The 25,004-nt window shown below is 38.8% G+C and overlaps 1 protein-coding gene and 1 pseudogene across 2 annotated transcripts in view; one reads left to right on the plus strand and one right to left on the minus strand.

The window, feature by feature from the left end:
• Positions 1-7,304, minus strand: part of LOC309825685 (anaphase-promoting complex subunit 13-like) — a 67,453-nt pseudogene extending 60,149 nt beyond the window's left edge. The window contains exons 1-2 of the transcript in view: positions 7,254-7,304; positions 799-889 (exon numbers count right to left, since the gene is read on the minus strand). The product of the transcript in view is annotated as an anaphase-promoting complex subunit 13-like (transcript). The remainder of the gene's footprint in view (positions 1-798; positions 890-7,253) is intronic.
• Positions 7,305-7,466: 162 nt separating this feature from the next.
• PGM2L1 (phosphoglucomutase 2 like 1) overlaps positions 7,467-25,004 on the plus strand; it is a 70,143-nt gene continuing 52,605 nt past the window's right edge. Inside the window, exon 1 of the mRNA XM_082661095.1 lies at positions 7,467-7,791. Coding sequence (XP_082517221.1) covers positions 7,681-7,791 — 111 coding nt within the window. The 5' untranslated portion in view covers positions 7,467-7,680. The remainder of the gene's footprint in view (positions 7,792-25,004) is intronic.

Here is a 25,004-nt window from a genome sequence, read left to right on the forward strand (position 1 = left end):
CGGACCGGGGCGGCGGGGGGGTGGGGGGGTTGTGGGGGGGTGGCGGGGAAACAGACTTTAAGTAGTAGAATCAGAAATAAAAGAAGGGACATTAGCACTGACTTTACAGAAAATGAATAAACAGGATTATAAAGGAGTACTATAAACAATTTTATGCCTACAAATTAGATAACCTTGGTAAAATGGACAAATTCCTACAATGACACAAACTACTGAAATAGACTCAAGAAGAAATAGATAAATGAATAGACCTATAACAAGTGGAGAGATTGAGTCAATAATTTAAGTACCCACAAACTCCAGACCCAGATGGCTTCACCACTGAATTCTACTAAAAGTTTAAAGAATTAATGCCAATTCTTCACAAACTCTTCCAAAAATTAGAAGAGGACAGAACACTTCTCATTTCATTTTACTACGCCAGTATTACTCTGATACCAAAACCAGAAAAACACATCACGAGAAAACTATAGACCAATATCTATTATGAATATGGTCAAATTAATCCTCAACAAATACTAGCAAGCCAAATGCAGCAACATATAAAAACAATGATATACCGTGACCAAGCAAGATGCAAGTTTGGTCCAACTTCCCAAAATCAATTAATGTAATACTTCACATCAATATAATAAAAAACCAAAACTTACATGAACATCTCAATAGATACAGAAGAGTGACAAAATCCAACGCTCTTTCATGATAAAAACACTCAACAAACTAGAAACAGAAGGGAACTTCACCAATATAATAAAGAATATCCACACAATAAAACTCCAGAGTTAACATTATACTTACTGATGAGAGGCTGAATGTTTTCCCCCTAAGGTCAGGAATGAGACAAGGATGTCTGCTCTTGCCACTTCTATTCAGCCTTGTACTGGAGGTTCTAGGCAGGGCAAATAGGCAAGAAAAAGAAATAAAAGTCATTCAGATTGGAAAGGAAGAAGTAAAATGATCTATTCACAGATGACATGCTAGTGTATATGGAAAATCCTAGGAAATTCACTAAAAAATGATTAGAACTAAAAAAAGTTCAGCAAGTTTTCAAGATACAATAAGTATACAAAAACCAATTGTATTTCTATACATTTGCATGAACTACTGAAAAATGAAATTAAGAAAACAATTCCATTTACAATTGCATCCAAAAGAATAAAGTATTTAGGAATAAATTTAATGAAAAAAGTGCAAAAATTATACTCTGAAAGCCACAAAACACTGTTGAAAGATATTAGAGAAGATCTATAATTGGAAAAATACCACATGTTCATGGATCAGAAGACTTAACCTTGTTAAGACAAGGATACTCCCCAGTCTGATCTACAGATTCAATGCAATCCCAATCCCAATTCCAGCTGGCTTCTTTGTAGAAATTGACAAAATTCTTGTAAAATTTATATAGAATTGTAAGGGACCTAGAATAGCCAAAATAGTCTTGAGAAAGAAGAACAAAGTGGGAGTCATACTTCCTGATTTCAAATCTTTTTTCTTTTTTAATATTGGAGCATAGTTGATTTACAATGTTGTGTTAGTTTCAGGTGTACAGTAAATTGATTCAGCTATACATATACATGTATCTATTCTTTTTCAGATTCTTTTCCCATGTAAGTTATTACAGAATACTGACCAGAGTTCCCTGTGCTATACAGTAGGTCCTTGTTGATTATCTATTTTATATATAGTAGTGTCTATGTGTTAATCCCAACCTCCTAATTTATCCCTCCTGATTTCAAATCTTGATACAAAGTAACAGTAATCTAGGGACTTCCCTGGTGGTCCAGTGATTAACACTCCGAGCTTCCAATGCAGGGGGTGCGGGTTCAATCCCTGGTCGGGGAACTAAGATCCCAGATGCCACATTGTGTGGCCAAAAAAAAAAAGTAATAGTAATCTAGACAATGTGGTACTAGCACAAGGATAGACATATAGATCAATGGACTAGAATTGAGAGTCCAGAAATAAACCCATATGTCTATAGCCAACTAATTTTCAACAAGAATGCCAAAACCATCCAATAAGGAAAGAATAGAACAAATGGTCCTGGGACAATTGAATAGCCATATGCAGAAGAATGAGGTTAGATCCCTTCCTAACACCATATATAAAAATTAACTCAAAAGGTATCAAGGACCTAAATGTAAGAGCTAGAACTATAAAAACTCTTAGAAGAAAATAAAGGGAAAATCTCTACAACCTAAGATTTGGCAGAGGATTCTTAGATATGACACCAAAATTATCAGCAACAACAACAAAAATAAACCAGACTTCCTCAAAACAAAAAACGTTTGTTCTTCAAAGGACACTGAAAAGAATATGGGGAATTCCCTGGCAGTTCAGTGGTTAGGACTCAGCACTCTCACTGCTGAAGGCCCAGGCTCAATCCCTGTCAGGGAACTAAGATCCCACAATCCACATGGCCAAAAAAAAAAAACCCCAGAGAAATAGAGATACTTAAAAAAAAAAAAAAAAAGAATATGAAAAGACAACCCATAGAATGAAGGGGTATATTTGTAAATCATATATCTGAATTGTTTCAGGGCTTATGTCCAGAAATATAAAGAAATCTTACAACTCAATAACTTAAAAACATTTTTTTAAATGGGCAAAGGATCTGAATAGACATTTCTTCCAAGAAGATGTACAAATGACCAATAAGTACATGAAAAGATTCTCAACATTATTAGTCTTTAGGGAAATGCAAATCAAAACCACAATGAGATACCACTTCACACTCACTAAAATGGCTAGAATCAAACAGTGAGATAATAACAAGTGTTGGAAAATCTGTGGAGAAATTGGAACCTGGATACACTGCTGGTGTGAATGTAAATGGTGCAGCTGCTGTGGAAAATAGTCTGGCTGTTTCTCAAATGATTAAACATAGAAGTTACCACATGATCCAGGAAATCCACTCTTAGGTATATAAGTAAGGGAAACGAAAACATATTCTACACAAAACTGTACGTGAATGTTTATAGCAGCATTATTCATAATAGCCAAAGGCAGAAACAACCCAAATGTCCACCAATGGACAAACAGATCAACAAAATGTTGTAAACCTACATATTGGAATATTATTTAACTATAGAAAGGAATGAAAGACTGATACATCTACAACATGAATGAACTTTGAAAACACTATGATAAGTGAAAGAAGTTAGTCACAAAAGACCCCATATTATTTGATTCTATTTATATGAAATGTTCAGAACAGGGAAATCTATAGAGATAGAAAGTAGATTAGTGATTGCTTAGGCCTGGGAGTGGGAGATAGGGCGACAGGGGTCTGATAGCTAAAGGGCGTAAGATTTCTTTTTGAGGTGATGAAAATGTTCTAAAATTGACTGTGGTGATGTTTGTACATATCTGTGAACATAACAAAAAACAGTAAATTGTATACATTAAACGGGCAAATTGTTTGGTATGTGAATTATATCTCAATAAAGCTGTTTTTACCTTGCTTCACCCTAATCCCAGGTGTGCTCTGCATCTTTTCCCTCTTACACAAAGAAAACCACTTTTTATTTGTTGCTGTTGTATCCCCTGTCTCAGCAGAGGGTTTTTGTTGTTGTTTTTTTAAAATTCACTAATTTACTTATTTGGCCACACCAGGTCTTAGTTGCTGCACACGGGATCTTTGTTGCCACGTGCAGGATCTTTAGTTGTGGCATGCGGGCTCTAGTTCCCTGACCAGGGAACGAACCCAGGCCCCCTGCACTGGGAACGTGGAGTCTCAACCACGGGACCACCAGGGAAGTCCCTCAGTGGATATTTTAAGTAAGGGAGCTAAAAGTAGAAAGTTGCTTGCAAGATACTCATTTCCTTTCCTGACCTTTTTTTTTTTTTAAATACAGCATTCATTAGAGTTTATGACAAGTATCTTTGGGAACAACAAGAAGAGAAAATACGTCTCTTTTCAGAGTGATCATAAGCAAAATGATAGAATGACAGATTTCCTCAAATTTTAAAGTTTTAAAATAGGAAGGTAATGAGACCTGAGCTCTGCTTGGTGCAGCATTTCAAGGAACTGGCAGGATTTTAGAGGAGATGGCCATGTGCCTAGACAGAGGCTTTGGAGTTCATAGCCTCAGCCAACTTTCCTGGCCATACCTGAATGGTATGCAAGGAGAAAGCTGTCAGAGTTCCAGAGACCACTATGACCCTGGACAATACAGATGTTAGCAGAAACCTTGATGAACTAGAGCTATCTGCTCTCTTTCCCCAGTACCGTTTAAAGCCTGGGCTGGAGATGAGAATCCCTGATATTGATGAAAATTTAATTTCTTGCTACCTTAACAGAATGAGAAGTTTGAGTATCTTAATTCAATTTTTTTTTTTTTTTTTTTTTTTTTTTTTGCGGTACGCAGGCCTCTCACTGTTGTGGCCTTTCCCGTTGCGGAGCACAGGCTCCGGACGCGCAGGCTCAGCGGCCATGGCTCACAGGCCCAGCCGCTTTGCGGCATGTGGGATCTTCCCGGACCAGGGCACGAACCCGCGTCCCCTGCATCGGCAGGTGGACTCTCAACCACTGCACCACCAGGGAAGCCCCTTAATTCAATTTTTAAAGACAATAAATAAAAGGTATATATTAGGATCAAGAGAGCTATTCTCTTTCATAACCGCAGTTAGGGTTGCCAGATTTAGCAAATAAAAATGCAGGACACCCTGGGCAAATTCCAACAGAAATGAAAGCTTCTGAGCTTCCCTGACTAGGAAAACTATTATACTCCCTCTTCTGGACATACTTAGATACCATTCTTGTATTTGATGAGTTCTGGGTCCTCTTGGTTACCCTTCAATTCCTAAGCAACAAGCTGGAGATGCTGGGCAGTTTCTGGTAACCAGTTTATGTCTGTCATGATCTTGCTGATAAAATTGAAGGCTGGTTGACTCTGGTATTGAATTAGAACTTGTATTTCTCCCATCTTTTATACTTGCCCTATATAGTTATATCTCTTGAAAGTTCTGTTGACTTAGTAGTGTTTCTCAGAATAGAAATAGAATTGTCTTATAAAAACCACTGCTTAATCAAATTTAATATGTATATAAATCATCACTGGATCTTGTTAAAATTCAGATTCTGATTCAGTAGATTGGGATGGGGCCTGAAATTTTACATTTCTAAATAAGCTCCCAGAGGATTAATAGACTGGTCCTCCTATCACACTTTGATTAGCCACCTATGTCACAATCAATAGATATCTGTTAAATATGTACGTACCTAGGCCCTATCCCCATCCCAATGCACTGATTCAGAATTTCTGGGGCAGTGTCCAGGAATATATATATATATATATATATATATATATTTTTTTTTTTTTTTGCGGTATGTGGGCCTCTCACTGTTGTGGCCTCTCCCGTTGCGGAGCACAGGCTCCGGACGCGCAGGCTCAGCAGCCATGGCTCACGGGCCTAGCCACTCCGCGGCATGTGGGATCTTCCCAGACTGGGGCACGAACCCGTGTCCCCTGCATCAGCAGGCGGACTCTCAACCACTGCGCCACCAGGGAAGCCCCCAGGGATATATATTTTAAACAAACTCCTAGGGAGACCAATGGTCTATGGGTTTAAAATGCCCTCTACCTTTTTCCTCTAGTTATTAATTTTTTATCCTTCAAAGCTCATTGCTGGTCCCTTCTGTCACTTGTTGCTCTTATCGACTATCTCACACTCTAAATCCTTAACAGTTGTCTGCAACAAGCACTTGCTGTTTATCATGGGCTATCTTTTCTTGCATACATCCTGTCTGCCCAGACAGATTTTATTTCTTGAAATGAACAATTGCATACTTTCTTGTAGCCTCAGCCCCTGGCATAACACTTAGCATAGAGTACATGTTTAATTAACGTTCATCGCAGACAATAATGCTGATGATAGTGAATGATGAATTTCTCTCCAGGACTCATGGCTATTTCCCAGGACTTGTGTGATTAAAACAACCCACTGACTCCATAAAGGAAACACCCAACTGATTAGCAAAAACTGTAATTCCCAACCACAGCACGTTATTTTTCAGGGATTGGTGCTACAATCCCTTTGTACCCTGGTAGCTGGGATTTTATTATGGTAAGTGGCATTTTTTAAAGGAAAGAAAGTAATACTTTGAATTTATTATGTCTTTTATCTGTGAACCTCAAAGCATTTTAAAGCCATTCATTAAGTTACTGTAGCCAAGGTGTAAATATTATTACACTCTCCTTGCAAAAATGCTGACCAGAGAAACAGTTACAAGATACTCGATCAAAATCATGGAGCCATTGTAAGGCTACACCAAGAAACTCAGGAGCAGCTGTGTCTGACAGGTAAGCACTTCTCAGCATCTCCCACACCTAAAGTCGTGTGACTTGAAAGGTGAGCATTCTCGTAGAAGAGAGGAGGCCAAAATAAGGAGAAATTTAAGACTATTTCAATAATCTTTCTTCTTCCTCTGTATTCCTACTGCCATTGATTTTTGCACTCTCTTATTCATTCTTACTTATGTTATGGTTAAATGCTGACACATCTTCTCTCTTTCACAACTTGATTTTTGTTTTTCCCCAGTCAGCTTGTTCTTCCTGCCTCCCAGTCCACTGTAGCAGCAGAGCAAAAAGAACTGCCATCTGAGATCTGAAATGAGGTTGGAACCCTTGTTCCATCACGAATTCCGCCTCTTTGAAAAAGTCGGTTCACTCAGAGGCAGTTTCCTCTTTGTGTGTAAAATGGGGATGGATCACGTCCATTTACTCTGTCACACGACGGTTGAAACGACAAAACGCGATTCGTAAACTGTAAAGCACTTAATGGGTATCAGCTGTCCCCTTACTGTACCAGTCCTTGTTTAATTTAATTGAAGCCCAGAGCCACAAACCGCAGCTAACCTAACACGGACAGGGCGTGTCTGTAGGGAACAGCCTAGAGGTAGATCTTTTTTCCTTTGAGAAAACGCAGGGCGCGGAGCTGCCGGGAGTTGTAGTCTTTGCGGCGGCCTCCACATACCTCGAGGAAAGAAAAGAACTACAACTCCCGTGACGCCGTGCGGGGACAGCCCCGCGCACCCTCCCGCCGGCGGGCGCCCCAAGACCAAACGGGAGGGGGCCTACGCGCGCTACGGAGATTCACAAAGCGAGCCCTGAGGCGGAGCGCGTTGTGGTGGCCGTAGCGGCTGATCCAGAAAATGAGACGCGTGGGAGTGTGTGGGGGTTGTAACAAGGATAAAACACGTGGAAAAAGGCAAATTAAAAAATAAAAAGGGCTGTGCCCCGATTCCTCACCACCCCGCGGCTCCTAACTTGCGCATTCCCGGCTCGCGCCTCGGGTCTCGGAAGCTTAAGTCAGCGGGGTTGGGAAGGGGCGGGGCCAGCGGCGCGGGGGGCGGGGCCTAGAGTGGCGAGTGCGGCGGCCGCGGCGGGGCCACGACCCAGACATCTAGGACTGTTGTTGTTCTCTCGCGGTGGGACCGCCTCAGTCTGGTCGCCCAGAGAGACCAGGAGCTGGTCTAGTTGGGAGCGGGGCGGCCGCGTCCCCCCTCTCTCCTGCTTCCCCAAAGCTGCGGCAGGAGCTGGCACAAACATCCTGCGGTTGGTCTCCGATGCCCTTCAGTGAGGAGGGGGCGTCGGGATCCTGGTGAGCGCACGTCAAGCCCCTCCAGCTACGTGTCTTTGCCGGCCCCCCAGGCCCGCACACCCAAGTCTGGCTGCCATGGCTGAAAACGCAGAGGGGGACCTGAACTCCAACCTACTCCACGCCCCCTATCACACCGGGGACCCTCAGCTAGACACGGCCATCGGGCAGTGGCTCCGTTGGGATAAGGTGGGTATCTGGTCAGCCCGGCATCCGCCCCCTATCACTCCGGGGACCCTCAGCTACACACGGCCATTGGGAGTGGCTCCCTTGGGATAAGGTGGGTACCTGGTCAGCCCGGCATCCGCCCCCTACCCAGTGTACGCCCTTTCTCGTCCCCACCCGGTGCTCGGCAGGCTGTGGGGGAGATGGCTCAGGCCATGCGGCAGCGGCTAGCGGAGCCGGGCGTTGCCACCCACCTATGCCTGGGCTGCCTCCCTGGGACCGTCTGAGCTGGGAAAGAATGCCTGTAGTCCCTTCCTTTTGCAGTGCGCGAAAGTGCAACCTCCCTTCCTCCCATCTCCCCCCCCTTCAAGTGTATGTCATCCCTCTTAATCCAAAAAATAATAATAAATAATAATTATCATCGTAAGCTATACCCTTAATACAGCTGTTTCCTTTCCCCTTTCTTCTCTCTTGACTTCCTTCTCTGCAAATCTGAAAGTGGTTTTTTGCTCTGTTTTGGACGCTATCTAACCGCTATCCTCTTTAGTTCTGGTCTGGTGTGTTTCCACCTTGCGTCGCTAGGTAGTCGCTGGTCTTTAATCGCTCCCTTGTATTCTCTAATATCACCTTTTGCTCTTGAGAAAGATAAGCGTTCTCTTTCTTTTTCTGGCCGGGAGTTATTTTATGGAAGTATCCTATTCCAAAAATCATGTTTTCCAGATTTCATGTGATGCTCCTGATACAGAATTGTTTTTGCTTTACCCATTCCTCCTCTATTCCGCCCCCACCCCCTCCAAATTGTTGCGATGATTTCATCTTGTGCAGGCATATAGGATGGATATGTGAGAGCTAAAATTAAAATGCAGTTATTTCACTTGTAAGAGGCCCTTGGCTCCAACAGAGGAAGATAATCCAGGCTTTTGCTTTGTTGAATGCATTAAATGAATTTGTTGAAATAGAGAAGTCAACATATTTTAAATGGAATTAATAATACTGAATTAAAGTATTAGTGTGGTAATATGTGAAATCATGTTATTCAATTTCCTAAAGGATTATTAGCTTTCTTAAAAAGTTTTATTTTCACTTTGTTCAGTCATTCATGCATTCAGCAAAAAATATCCATTGAGCACTGGGTAGTGCTTCAGGGCCTTTTAGGTCCAGCGTATGCTGGTGGTGAGGAAGCTAGAAAGGGTTCCTGCCCTCGAAAAGCCTTCAGTCAGCAGATGAGGAAGACCAACAAATAAGCAATTACGAGTTATTTAGTATTACTTGATCATATGTATCTTGGACATTCTAATTCCTCCTCTGGAGTCTAGACAAGTGCGGCTCAAACTTTGAAGTGCTTACAGATCACCTGGAGATCTTAAAATGCAGGTTGTGATTTAGGACACCTGGGGTGGGGCCTGAGCTTCTGCCTCATAATGAGCTCCCAAGTGATACCAATGCTGCTGGGCTGTGGACCACACTTTGAGTAGCAAGGCTCTAGAGTGTTCTGACTGAGATACTAGAGAGCTAACACCCTTTTTGTAGGATTTGACCATATATATAAAAAATATGTATGTATATACATATATTTTTTTTCAATCAAGTGTGAAAAATCTGTGGTATCCCATTAATTATCTTAAGGATGTGCAAAATGCAAATAACTTTAAATCCATTAGGTTACCTGGTGAGCTTATGCCACCCAACCCAAAAGCTATGTGACAGCAGGAGCTGAATAGCAAATTATTAGGTAGTGGAAAAACAATGATTAAAACCTAAAGCTGGCCTCCTTACATCCATAATTATTTTTATTCACATTTGGAAGTGAAACCACATTTTTCCCCTGCCTTTTTCATGCTCTCTCTCTTTTTCCTTTTGAGCTATTGATGTATTTTTGTATTTCATCTACTTATTAACAGTGTGGAAACTCAGTAAGAAAAGCTGAACTTTTTATTTATTAATTGCCTGCTGTGAATATAGTTCCTTGTTGTGAAAGGATACAAAAGAAGTGAAGATTCAGAGATTGCTCTTCTACTTTTGGTTCATTAGGGAGGAGGAAGCCTAATAGAAATAAAAGAGCTAAGGCTTAGCATACTGTGAAATGATATATACTACAAACTGCCTGTATAAATATCTTCAGCAGGGATATCTAACTAAATTACAAGTGAAAGTTATCCTTATATGTTTAATATAGTTAATTGCTGTTGTTTAAAGCCATCTGCTGTCAGTAAATGGATGTGGTTGCACTTGTGTCTCCCTAAAGTGATTTATGAACTTCAAAGACACTTGTAGAATTCCAACACAATTTAATTTACTAGTAACTATTATGTATGTCATAGCCTTTGGCCATTCAACAATAGGAATTTGTTTTTCATTGCCATGGGTGAAATCTTTTGTTCTCTTTAGGTGCCAGTTTTTTTTGTTTTTTTTTGCGGTACGTGGGCCTCTCACTGTTGTGGCCTCTCCCGTTACGGAGCACAGGCTGCGGACGCGCAGGCTCAGTGGCCATGGCTCACGGGCCCAGCCACTCCGTGGCATGTGGGATCTTCCCGGACCGGGGCAGGAACCCGTGTCCCCTGCATCAGCAGGCAGACTCTCAACCACTGCGCCACCAGGGAAGCCCTAGGTGCCAGTTTTGACTACACTTTTCCTAATGGGTCTGTTGATTTGATTTTTTAAAAAATATTACCTGAATGAATTAATATTTGTTAATTGTCCATGCTATACCTAGATATTGTTGGGGTATACTAAAATGTAAAAAGACTATGAAATACATATACATGTAAAAAGATAACGCAAGGATGGTATTGGTGGCAATTAAATGGTGTATAGGCTGTCAGTTTTTATAGTAGTTTAAAAGTAAGTGACCTGTGGACTGGGTAGTCAAGGAAGACAATAAGAAGATGGGATGCATCTAAAAAGAATGAGGAGAGCCTTCACTGTAAGTGGAAGAGAAATTAATTTATATTTAAAGTGCCCTCTACATACAAGGCACTGGCTGAAAATCTGTGGGAGACACAAAGATGAACTAGATATGGATTGTATCTTCAAAGAAAATAGAAGGGAAAATAAAACAAAAGCTCACATATATAATACAGGGAGCAAGTAACAAGTGCCTTTAACAGATAAATAGATTTAAATAAGTTTAATAATTATTTAATAAAAATAATATTTACTTAATTGATCCCTCCCTTAATGAGAAAAATACTTTTAATTAGTAAGCAAAGGTGTATCTACTGTAGATAGATAGTGTAGGTAAGTTAGGCTATGATGTCCCAGGGCACTGAAATGTAGAGTGCAGAAATGTAAAATAATAGATCAGACCAACAGCATTTATTGCATTACACGTGGATGGCATATGTGGTCTTCCAGCACAGAGAAACTGAGTTTAATACCTGATTAATACCTATTTATTTTTTTTATAGTGAAAAAAAGAACCTACCAAATGCCCTGATTCTTGATGACTCTGGTGAGGCACATAGTACTAAGACATAAGTTGATCTAAAGGCAATTTGCTACTTGCCTAGGTCACCAGTATTGCTCGTTTTAGCCTTGGTGTGTGGTGTTCTTTGAAATCTCTTCATGAAAAAGGTGTTATCTGTGCTGAACCTTCAGGATTAATTAAAATTTAGGCTTGTCAACATTGAGAGGAGGAATATTCCAAGTAGAGATAAAAACATTAATGTGTATACTTAGAATATTTGTTTCTGCTGTAGCTTAGGGTACATAGAGAGAAATTGTTGGAAAGGCATGTAGACCAGGTCATAGAAACGCATTAGTATGTCGTTAGTGGCCTTGAATCAATAAAGGTGTATGTAAGTGTTAAAAAGAAATTAGTGCAACAAGACAGGGTGTTCATTGGGGAGGTCCCATGTACCCCTTCCTGTTTCTATGGAGTGGCATTCTGTTGTGCCGTTTAGTACAATCCAGGATCTGACCCTTGGTTCCTATACCTTCAGACTAATTTGTTAGTCTGTCTTGTCTCAGGATGGACTCACCCAGCTCAAGGTTACAGAAACTGATGTCTGAATTCAGAATGCTGTTTTATTAATTTATGGTACAGTTGTAATATAAATAGATTTGTCTCAGTCAAGCCATTTTCTAGATGCACCATAAGGGAAGTCAAAGAATCAGAATATTTTTAGTGATTGTGAAATCAAATCACAGGGAGTCAGATACATGGCATAAATGTTTAACAGCATTAGCCTGTAATAAGTAAATGCATCAATCTCTGTGATGGGACTGTCCTACCACTGGAATCCAACAAGTCTGTGGATCAAGGTGTTCCTCCTCCAGGCAATGCGCAGATGACTCTTCTACAGTGCTCTCCCCTTCTATCTTTTAGAGCTGACTAAGGCCCCCAGTTCCTTCCTACTTCTTTCTTTCACAGCTTTCATACATTCTATCAAATTACAGACAAGTCTTGCTGGCCTAGACGCCAGGTTCTCTTTAACATGAAAACTCTCTCCTGTTTTTGATATGCTGTAAATTTTAACTTTTCGAAAACAGTCGTATCAAAGATATTAAGCACTGGCCAAATTTGGGTGTGTGAATGTATGGGTGGGGAGTGGGACGGGACCCAGGGCAGAGCTGCTCAGCCAGATGTAGCAGCAACAGCTACATACATATTGAAAACAATATGGAGGCAGGAATTGGCTTGGCGTTTTGAGAAATAATGAGTAGAGTACTATGGTCTCAGAATGTAGGTCTATGTTGAGAAAGAGTAGAAGGTAAAGGTAAAGATAAGTTAGTTAGGTTAGGGTTATGAAATGCCTGAAAATAGAAATAAAAGACTTCATTCTAAAGTCAGTGATTTTCAAACATCTAGCAGTGAAAGTTTTTCAAGCAAAATATAGCCCAAATTGTTTTAAAAGTGGTGAATGAATTTCCTTTTAAATCATCATCATGTGATGGAAAACACACCCATGAAGCACCTCTACAAAGGTTGTCTAGTCCAGTTTCATTGTGCAGAGACCCAAAGAAGTTGTGGAAATTATCAGTTGTGGTGGGTAGAGCCTGGACCAGAACTTGGATCTGCCACCTAGTTCAATCCAATTTTTACAATACTGGTCTATATTATATTTTTTGTTCACATTTTTCTAATACTTTACATAATTTGGCATTTAATCAATGAAGAACACTTATCACCTTATTAATTTTGGAAAATATTAGTGCTTATTACTGAATTTATTTGTGTAGTGTTTCAAACCTTGATGATCTGAATCATTTGATATTCACAGCAACCGTGTATGGTAGGCAGGCTAGGTAGTAGTTATCCCTATTTTTATAAGTAAAGAAATTTAGTTTCAGACAAGGAAAACGACTTGCTCAAACGACTGGCTTTTAAGTGGTACACTTGGTACTAAACCTAGGATATCTGACCTTTACTCTAGTTTTCTTATCACTGTACTAGACTCTAACCTGAATATTTAGTAAATGTTAGTGACATAATAAACCAAGTTTCAAGGACCTCATTAAAACCATTTTACTGACTTTTGCGAAAGCTGTGGTAGGCTGTAATATTCTGCAGAATAAATTGCCATGAAATATTTTTTAAAAGCTGAATTTGCTGCTCAACAGTTGCTTAGGTTTCCTTGGCAACAACATTCTCCCTCTGTCCAAGAGATTTAGTACATATAAATAATGGTTTGGAGACACACACACACACACACACACACACATTTTTTTTCTTTCCAAATTCCTTACATTTGCTCTTCAGTTTCTACCATTTTATTTTTTAATTTATTTCAAAGAAATGCGTGTTTATGATTTTTAAAAATTAGTACAAAGGTATTATAATAGAAAGTGGCGTTCCTAATTGCCTCTTCTCATCCTCAGTTTGCTCCTTAAAAACCATTTTTAACTGTTTGTCTTTAGTTATTCTCATGACTACCATCAAAAGACTAAATAATATGCTAGTACCACTATTCCTTGATTTGTTTTGGATATTATCTGTCAAATACATACTATGAAAAATGAGAGCTCACTCACACTGTTCTCCACCCTACCTAAACTTTTTTTTTTAAGATTTTTTTCTTTGATGTGGACCATTTTTAAAGTCTGTATTGAACTTGTTACAATATTGCTTCTGTTTTATGTTTTGGTTTTTGGTCACAAGGCATGTGGGATCTTAGCTATCTGACCAGGGATCAAACCCGCACCCCCTGCACTGGAAGGCGAAGTCTTAACCACTGGACTGCCAGGGAAGTCCCCACCCTGCCTAAATTTCATTATGCCATTAGTTTTAGTTATTCTTTTGAAAGCTTAAATAATGTAATCAGTGCTAACAAAGTCTCCAGAACAGTAAGCTTAGCTCACAAATACAGAGCTCCCAATTGGCCATTTTATTTGAGAAGAGATTGGTAGAAAACATACCTATGTATACAAAACCAGAGAAAACCCATACCAGCTTCCCAGAAAAATCTGTGGATATCAATGACTAACCAAGGATCAAGTTATGTAAAGAAAACAAGCAGCATGAAAAATAAAAACAAAGCAATGGACCCAGAAAGGAACTGAGGTAAATAAGGGAACATAAGAACTTAAAATCTTAAAATTAAGTTTAAAAGGATAATTATTCCATCAAACAAGGAAAGATGCTATGAAAAAGGAAGAGGAAAGAAGAATGAGCTCTTGGGAGTTAAGGAAAAAAAAAACTGTATCCCTCCACCCCCTGCCAAATGCAATAGAAAATATAAAAGCATAAGTTGAAGAAACCTATAGCAAAAGGAAATAGGAAATATGAGGGAAGCTGACATGAAGGAACTACCCCAGGAGTCCAGTGTAAAGAAATCCCAGGTGACAACTGTGTACTAGTTTGACATTGGGCTTCAAAGAAATGTGTCGTGAAAAAGAATGCAATGTCTATGCCATAAGCAATAAAAAGCTGGAAGATGTTAATGATAATGTTGAAGATGGCATGTTATTTCTGGCAACAGCAACATCAAAAAAAGAAAAGCAGTTATCCACAGATGGAAGAAAGGGAGGAAGGGGAGGAGGGCAGGAGGGGAGGAAGGAAGGAAAACAGACCTGGATAAGCAAGTTATGGTTCAAAACTGAAGAAAACTAAAACAGGGCATGATTTTGAACAATTAGTTGATGGAGCTTAAGGAAAAAAAAATCCATTTGATCTCAATACCTTCAGAAGACACAAGGTGGGCCTGGTGAGAAGGAAATTGTATCCAAGCCCACTACTAGGGTCTGTAGTGAACAATATTTAGACAATCTTAACCTGGTACTTATTATTTTCAATGTTGAGGATCAATCTGAAGACAAAACAGAAAATTTTAATTTTTTATTGAGGTAAAAAACATAAAATTTACCATCTTAACCCTTTTTTTTTTTTTTTTTTTTGCGATATGTGGGCCTCTCACTGTTGTGGCCTCTCCCATTGCAGAGCACAGGCTTCCAGACGCGCCGGCTCAGTGGCCATGGCTCACGGGCCCAGCTGCTCCACGGCATGTGGGATCTTCCCGGACTGGGGCACAAACCTGTGTCCCCTCCATTGGCAGGCGGACTCTCAACCACTGCGCCACCAGGGAAGCCCTCATATTCACATTTTTATGAAACAGATCTCCAGAACTTTTTTATCTTGCAAATCTGAAACTCTATACCCATTAAAGAAGTCCCCTTACCTCCCCTCTTTCCAGCCCCAGTACGAGATGAGATGTTAACAACAGGGGAAACAGGTTGGGTGGGAGGATTTATGGGAACTACCTGTATTATCTGTTCAATTTTCTGTAAACCTAAAACTGTTCTAAAAATTAAAGTCTGTGAATTTAAAAAGTACTTATACTTGAAAGGGAAAGGATTCTTATTTGAAAGCACTTTCTTTTTTCCCACCTGAAAATTTCAAAATAGGTAGACTGGCTACTTCTGCTTTTTATTTGGGGGTCTTCTTTGCCCTGTTTTTTCTTTCATAAAGGTTTTTTGTTTAGTTCCTTTAAGTTTTCTACAAGGCCATTAGAAGTCTATTTGGATATATCTTTAATCTGGAATTATTTTTTCCCCATCTCTTCCTTTCCTCCTCTTTGAAAAAGCTAATGAAAAGGAATTTATCTTTATTTGGTTCTTCCGAATTGTACTTATAAGATACATTAAATTAACCATAGAATGTAAATGTTATATTCCACTAGCTCGGATTTTCATGGTCCCTCCCCAGATAATCTAAATTTGATTTCTTTTATCTATCTTTGTGGAAAGAGAGTATGTTTTGCTTATTTGGTTGTTTTTACCTATTTCATATGTTTAGAAACACTTTTCCCCCAAATAAAAGGTTGGTTAGTAATTTAGTGTAGATTTTACTAAAGGAGTATTTTTTTCATAAGTCACTTACTCTCTACATTATTGCTAATTAGTACTGAGGCTGCTGCCCTCTGGTGTTGGGAGTTAATGGAGAAAATGATTAATGCTGGTGGAAAGAATAAACAGACAGGTAGTGTGTCCAATCCTGCATGGGACCTTTTACACCAAATAATTTAATGAGCACTATACCTTACCAACAAAACTATGAAAATGGTCTTACTGAATGCCCAAAAGAATATGAAAATTATAATGTAAATGAAAAATACTATGCTTCTCAGATACAAAGTCATCTTAGCTTTCGGCTCACCAGACTTAACCTTGTTAGAAAATCTCTTCAGTGTAAGTGGTAGTTTTGTTTTGTGGTTTCTGCTTCAGAATTTTCTCATGTCATTTTCCCTCTGAAATATTTCATTATTCATGTAGGTAAAAACTATAAAAAAAAACCTAAATGCCCACCAATAGGGGAAAGGATAAATAAATAAACTAGAACACTGCGACATTTGAAAAGAATACACATATCTACATGTATTGAGAGGACCTCCAAGATTTATTGAATGAAATGAGCAAGTTCCAGAGCATCGTGTACAATTTGATACCATATATGTAAAATAAAAAGATAAAGCAAAACTACATTTCTGTAAGTATGTAGATGTAGGTAAAGGTCTGCAAAGATACATCACATACAGTATTGGCTCCCCTAAAAGAGGAGTCTGGGAATGATAATAGTCAAAGATCTCTGTAGCTTTATTTGTGTTATTAGTATTTTTTAAAACAGGAAAGTGTATTGATGTACTTATAATTAATAATTAAAAGTAAAAATTCAAACATGAACAAAGAACAATTAAGTGGTCAACTGTCTGGTACTGGTTTCTAAGAGCAATAGGAGTTCAAAGTCAGGAAGACTTTATGTAAGAAGTAGAATTTGAGCTGGGCCTTAAAGGTTAAGTAGGATAGGAATAGATGGTGGATACGGGGGCAGAAAATTTAGAGTGGGAGAAATAGAGTAATAAAATAGAATGAAACTGATTACGGAAATGAAACTGAACAGGGGACATGCAAGAACAATGAAGAGATTTTTTTTTTAATTGAGGTATAGTTGATTTATAGTATTATATTAGTTTCAGGTGTGAAACAGTGATTCAAAATTTTTATAGATTATACTCCATTTAAAGTTATTATAAAACAGGGCTTCCCTGGTGGCGCAGTGGTTGAGAGTCCGCCTGCTGATGCAGGGGACACGAGTTCGTGCCCCGGTCCGGGAAGATCCCACATGCCGCGGAGCGGCTGGGCCCATGAGCCATGGCCGCTGAGCCTGTGCGTCCAGAGCCTGTGCTCCGCAACGGGAGAGGCCACAACAGTGAGAGGCCCGCGTACCGCAAAAAAAAAAAAAAAAGTTATTATAAAACATTGGCTATATTCCATGTGCTGTACAATATATCCTTGAAGCTTATTTATTTTACACATAGTAGTTTGTACCTCTTAATCCCCTGCTTCTATTTTGTCTCTCCTCCCTTTCCTCTCCCCATAGTTTTTTCTCTATATCTGTGAGTCTGTTTCTGTTTTGTTATATTCATTAGTTTGTTTTATTTTTTTGTATTCCACATATAAGTGATTACATACAGTATTTGTCTTTCTCTGTCTGACTTACTTCACTAAGCACAATACCCTCCAGGTCCATCCATGTTGTTGCAAATGGCAAAATTTCATTATTTTGGGGACTTCCCTGGTGCAGGAAAGTTAAGAATCCGCCTGCCAATGCAGGGAACATGGGTTCGAGCCCTGGTCTGGGACGATCCCACATGCTGCGGAGCAGCTAAGCCCATGCACCACAACTACTGAGCCTGTACTCTAGAGCCCACGAGCCACAACTACTGAGCCCACCTGCCACAACTACTGAAGCCTGCACACCTAGAGCCTGTGCTCTGCAACTAGAGAAAGCCCGCGCTCAGCAACAAAGACCCAACGCAGCCATAAATAAATAAATAAATTTATTTTAAAAATTTCATCATTGTGTGTGTGTATTGCATCTTCTTTATCCATCCATTGATGGACACTTGGGTTGCTTCCATAGCTTGGCTATTGTAAATAATTCTGCTATGAACATTGGGATGCATGTATCTTTTCGAATTAGTGTTTTCGTTTTTTTCAGACATGTACCCAGGAGTGGAATTGCGGGATCATATAGTAGCTCTTTTTTTTTTTTTTGAGGAACCTCCTTAATGTTTTCCCTAAGTGGCCGTACCAATTTACATTCCCACTAGCAGTGTAGGAAGGTTCCCTTTTCTCCATACCCTATCCAGCTTTTATTGTTTGTGGACTTTTAAATGATGGCCATTCTGACTGATGTGAGATGATACCTGATTGTAGTTTGGGTTTGCATTTCTCTAATAATTAGCAATGTTGAGTATCTCTTCATGTGCCTGTTGATCATCTGTATGTTTTTTTTTTTTTTAATTCATAATCTTTGTCTGCATTGGGTCTTCATTGCTGTGCGTGGGCTTTCTCTAGTTGGGGTGAGCAGGGGCTACTCTTCGTTGTGGTGTGCGGGCTTCTCATTGCGGTGGCTTCTCTCATTGTGGAGCACGGGCTCTAGGTGTGCCGCCTTCAGTAGTTGTGGCACGCAGGCTCGGTAGTTGTGGCTTGCGGGCTGTAGAGCGCAGGTTCAGTAGTTGCGGCGCCCAGGCTAAGTGGCTCCACAGCATGTGGATCTTCCCTGAATAGGGCTCGAACCCATGTTCCCTGCATTGGCAGGCAGATTCTTAACCACTGCACCACCAGGGAAGTCCCTGTATGTTTTCTTTGGAAAAATAACTATTCAGGTTTTCTGCCTATTTTTTTAATGGGTTTTGTTTTTTTTATATTGAGTTGTATGAGCTGATTATATATCTGGGATATTAACCCCTTAATGGTCATATCATTTGCAAATATTTTCTCTCATTCAGTAGGTTGTTTTTTCATTTTGTTGATGGCTTCCTTTGCTGTGCAAAAGCTTTTAAGTTTAATTAGGTCCCATTTGTTTATTTTTGCTTTTGTTTCCTTTGCCATAAGAGACAGATCCAAAAAAATATTGCTACGATTATGTCAAAGAGTGTTTTGTGTTTTCTTCTAGGAGTTTTATGGTTTCCAGTCTTACATTTAGGTCTGTAGTCCATTTTAGCTTATTTTTGTATATGGTGTAAGAAAATGTTCTAATTTCATTCTTTTACATGTAGCTTTCCAGTTTTCCCAGCACACTGATTGAATAGACTGTCCTTTCCCCATTGTATATTCTTGCCTTCTTTTTCATAGATTAACTGACCATATATAAAGAGATTTTTTAAAAACTCAGGTAGAGCACATGTGTTAGACTCTTGTGGCGATTAAGAATAGGTGAAGGAAAACTAGTATTTATTGAATGCCAATATGCCAAACATGGTACTAGATGCTTTCATATAAAAAGTCTTTTTAAATCCTTCCAAAGATTGTATGAGGTAGTAATTACCTTTTTTTTTAACCTACACACAAACTCAGAGAAATGGAGAGAGTATTTGAATCTAAAAAGGTTTTAAACTCCTCTGCCCTTTGAGATCTGATCCCACCCTTCCTAACCTTTACATTTGATATAATCAGAATTGGACTTTATTGTTGGTTCTTGGTTGATTAAACTGGCTGCAGTATGTAATCAGTATGAGATAGTTTAGAGCAGCAGAGGGTTGCTTGGAGACTCTTCTAGAAATATAGATATAAAAGTTTTATATTAGGATGCTCATAGAATCTTATAAGAAACTTAAGGAAGAAATAATGAGACTTATTAATAAATTGATTTCTTTTTTAAAAACACAGAGAATGGTAAACAGTTCCCATTTTGTTAAATCACAGCATTTTGCTAACTTTGAATCAGCTCTCCTTTTTAAAGAAATAAATTATAAAATCAGTTTAAATTTCTGTGTCTACTTCCCTGATCCCATTCTCCTCTCTTCCTCCTTTCCCCAAAGTAACTAAGGCATATTTAGGACTACTAGGGTTTTGTTTAAATTTCCTGTTTCTTTAAAAAATAGTTTTGTTTTTCTTTTCTCTTTTTTAAAATTATTTATTTGCTTATTTATTTATTTTGGCTGTGCAGGGTCTTAGTTGCAGCATGCAGGCTGTTAGTTTGCAGCATGCAGACTTCTTAGTTGCGGCATGTGGACTCTTAGTTGAGGCATGCAGACTCTTAGTTGCGGCATGCAGACTCTTATTTGCAGCATGCATGCGGGATCTAGTTCCCCAAGAAGGGATCAAACCCGGGCCCCCTGCACTGGGAACTCGGAGTCTTACCCACTGGACCACCAGGGAAGTCCCTGTTTTTCAATTAAATAAAGATAACCCTGGAGGTTAAACAGCTTTAAAAAAAAAAAATCCTTAGTCAAAACTATTTCAATGCCTGAAAACACTCAAATCAAAATTGAAGTATTACATTTCTTATAATATATGCTTAGTATATAACTTTTGAAAATATGGATACTATTAACTTATCCCTAAATAGTACACTGTAAGATTTTGAGAAGCTATAGTTCTTTAAAAAGAAAAGTCAGCAATAACATATGTCAAGTACAGCCTAAGATGTTCTCTAAATAGAAATGTCACATTTTACAAAGATAGTAATCAATTGTATTTGTGGTTTTTGTAAAATTAGATTCATACTTACATAAAATAAATGACTTAAACGTCCTCTCCTCCAAATATCAAGGAACTTTTACATAATTATGAAGGAAAACTTAACAGTAAGAGAGTTGACATTATATCACAACTCACACTGACATGAATTTATTTTTTGTAATTTGCATATCCTTTTTTAAAACTCTGTTTTATAAAGCCACTGAGAATTTAAGCATTTTTCAAGTATTGTATTCTTTTTCTTTTTTGGGGGGGCGTGGGGGGGGTGTGCTGCGTGGCATGTGGGATCCTAGTTCCCCCACCGGGGATCAAACCTGTGCCCCCTGCAGTGGAAGCGCAGAGTCCTAACCACTGGACCACCAGGGAAGTCCCCCAAGTATTGTATTTTTAACATTAAATTACATTTTCCGTATGTTTCATAAAGGGACAGGAAAAAACCATCCAATATTGTTTGTCATTAATTCATGCTTTATAAGGTAAAACACTATGCATCTGTACTTATCCATTTTCCTCTGCTCCAACATCAGTTTTAGAGCCTTTCTATATACTTTTTAAAAAATCAGGCTTATTGAAGTATAATTTACATTTACGTAATTGACAGTAAATTTCATCCATTTAAGTGTTCAATTTAAAGAGTTTTGACAGGTGTAAATAGTTGCATAACCAACACCACAATCAAGATATAGAGCATTTCTATCCTGCAGAAAGTTGCCTCATGTCCTTTTGTAGTGAATCCCATCACTCCAGCCCCTGGCAACCACTGATCTAATTTAAGTCCAGTAGTTGTTTTTAATTGGAATGTAATTCACATAACATAAAATTATAAAATTCACCACTTTAAAAGTATCTAATTCAAGGGGTTCTAGTATATTCAAAAAGTTATGCAATTATGGGCTTCCCTGGTGGCGCAGTGGTTGAGAGTCCGCCTGCCGATGCAGGGGACACGGGTTCATGCCCCGGGCCAGGAGGATCCCACATGCCACGGAGCGGCTGGGCCCGTGAGCCATGGCTGCTGAGCCTGCGTGTCCGGAGCCTGTGCTCCGCAACGGGAGAGGCCACAACAGTGAGAGGCCCACATACCGCAAAAAAAAAAAGTAGTTATGCAATCACCACTAATTTCAGAACATTTTAATCACCTTAAAAAGAAACTCTATACCCATTATTAATAGTCACTCCTTTCTCCTCCTAACTCCTGACAACCACTAATCTGCTTTCTGTCTCCATGGATTTGCCTGTTCTGCACCTATTATATAAATGGAACCACACAATATATGGCCTTTTATGTCCCTGTTCTTTCAACTTGGCATGTTTTCAGTTTTCATCTGTGTTGTAGCATAAATCAGTAATTATAGCTCATTAGCCATTTGTGTATCTTCTTTAGCAAAATGTCTGCTTAAATCCTTTGTCCAATTTTTTGGGGGGTGGTCTTTTTATCGTTGAGTCATCATATTTCTCCACTATTCCAATAGTTTGCCTTATAGAAATCATACAGTATATAGACTTTTTGGGTTTAGCTTCCTTCACTTAACAATGCTTGTGAGATTTATTCATTTTGTTGTCCATATTGGTAGTTTATTCTTTTTATTGCTGAGTAGGATTCCATTGTATGGATGTACAACAATTTGTTTATTCATTCACCAATTGAGAAACATCAGGTTTCAACTATTCTGAATCAATCTGCCATTAAAATCCATGTACAGGTCATAGTGTGAACATGTTTCATTTCTCTTGGGTAGATACCTAGGAATGGAATTACTATTCAGAATTTACTGAGAAATTTTAAAATAATTATTGGGTATTGAATTTGCGTCAAATGCTTTTTCTGCATCTACTGAGAAGATCATGTTTTGTTTTTTTTAATTAAAACTTTATTTTTTAAGCAGTTTTAGGTTCACAGCACAATTGAAGTGAAAGTACAGAGGTTTCTCATACTCCCCCTGCCCTTACTCATGCACAGCCTCCCTCATTATCAGCATCCACCACCAGTGTGGTACACTTGTTAGAACTGATAAATCTACATTGACACATATTAATCACCCAAAGTCCATCATTTATATTATGTTGTTGGGCTGCACCCCGCAGACCTGCAAGCCTTATACTTGCCCAGCCTCAAGACCGAAGAAAGAGCCCAGAGTCAGCAACAGAGACATCAGTGATTTAATGGACATGGGGATCTTACATGGCTGAAGCAAGGTCCTGGAGCAACACCTCGCCATGTGTGGGAGATGGCAGGCAGGACATGGCAGTAGTCTTTGCTATTGTGGAAGGGAGGGGGCAATTTACCAGTTATAGAGGGAATTGATGTCAGGTTGGCTCATCAGTTACCAGGGAAACCAGCAGAGTAGCATGCCCCTCACTGCCGAGATGTTCTAATCTGAAGATTAGAACAATCACTAGCTGGGGCTGGGGGCAAGTATGTCTCTATGATTAGGAGGGAAGGTTAGTCATGTGAGTACAGTGTAGGTGAAGCAGGCACTGGTCCAATAGGGGATGTTCAGAGAGCAAGAGAACAGCCATCTTGGGTGGCCTGGTCATACATATGTTTTAGTCTTGGTGGTGTACATTCTGTGGGTTTGGACAAATGTGTAATGACATGTATCTACCATTATATTGTCATACAGAATAATTTCACTCCCTTAAAATTCCTCTATGTTCCACCTATTCATCCCTTCCTCAACCCTCAACCCCTGGAAACCACTGATCTTTTTACTATCTCTGTACTTTTGCCTTTTACAGAATGTCATATAGCTGGGCTCATACAGTATGTAGCCTTTTCATATTGGCTTCTTTCACTTAGTAATATGCATTTAAGTTTCCTCCATGTCTTTTCATGGCTTGAGATCTCATTTCTTTTTATCACTAAATAATAGTCCATTGTCTGGGTGTACCATAGCATTAAACAATTTTTTTACTTTGAGGTATAATGAATTACATTGATTTTTAGATGTTGATTCAACTGACATTCCTCAGAAAAATACCACGTGTTATTCTTTTTATATATTTTGGTAAGAATCGTTTTATATATCTGTTAGATTTTTGTATTAGGATTACGCTGTCCTTGTAAAATTAGTTGAAGTGTTCCCTGCTCTATTTTCTGAAAGTGTTTTTTTATGATGGTATTTATTTCTTTAAATGTTTGATAGAATTTGCCACCCAAACCATCTGGGCCTGAAGTTTTCTTCATGGAAAGCTTTTTGAGAACAAGTACAATCTCTGTAACAGATAGAGTTTGGGGGATTTTGTTTCATTAGTTTCAATTTTGAAAAATTAACTTTTCTTAGTGTACTGAGAGTTAATATTATACCACTCCTTGTAAATTCTTGCAACAATGTTGGCCCATGTTTTATCATCAATACCACCTCCATCCTTTATCATTTGTATCACTTTTTATAAAAGTGTTTTAATTTTTGCTTTAATCAGTCCTATGCATTTTAAACATAAAGAAGGAAAAATAGTCTTTTTATATTTATCCAGCTATCTACCATATCCAGTGCTCTTCTTTCTTTCCTAAAAATTCAAGTTTCCAAGTGGTATCACTTCCCTTCAACTTGAAGAATTTCCTTTAGCATTTACTGTTATACAGATTCACTGGCAATGAATTCTCTTAGTTTTCTTTATACATATGTTAGATTTCTTGGTATTGTCTTTTAGATCTCAGAGGCTCTGTTAAATTTATTTTTAACCTTTTTCTCTCTGCATTTCAGAATAGATCATGTCTATTGATCTGTCTTCTAGTTCATGGACCCTTTTCTCTTTCATCTCCATTCTGCTATTAAGATCATTTAGTGAATTTCTAATCTCAGATATTGTATTTTTCAGTTCAAAAATTTCCATCTGGTTCTTTTGTATAGTTTCTGTTTCTTTTCTGAGATGTCTCATCTTTTCCTCCATTGCAAGAACATTTTTCTTTAAGTCACTGATAATAGCTGTGTTAAAATCCTTGTCTGCTAATTCTAACCTCTGGGTATCTTAGAGTTGATCACCACTAATTATCTTTGCTCTTGAGAATGGGTCACATTTCTCTAGTTCTTCATTTGTCTAGTAATTATGGATTGCATCGTGGACATTATGAGTGTTATATTATGGAGAGCCTGGAATCCATTATTCCGCAAGAGAGTGTTTATTTTGTTTATTTTAGCATGTAATTAACTTGGTTCAACTCAAACTGCAAACTGTTTCCTGGAAGGCTGCTCAAATCTCAGTTTCTTCTTTTATCCTTAGCTGATGTCTGTCCCACACATGTAGTACAGGAGTCAGCTAGAGTTTTGGACAGAGTTTATGCACAGAATGTGGGGTTCTTCCTCTCTAACTCTCTC

This window comes from Grampus griseus, assembly GCF_964374135.1.
Source record: "Grampus griseus genome assembly, chromosome: 8".
Lineage (NCBI taxonomy): Eukaryota > Metazoa > Chordata > Mammalia > Artiodactyla > Delphinidae > Grampus > Grampus griseus.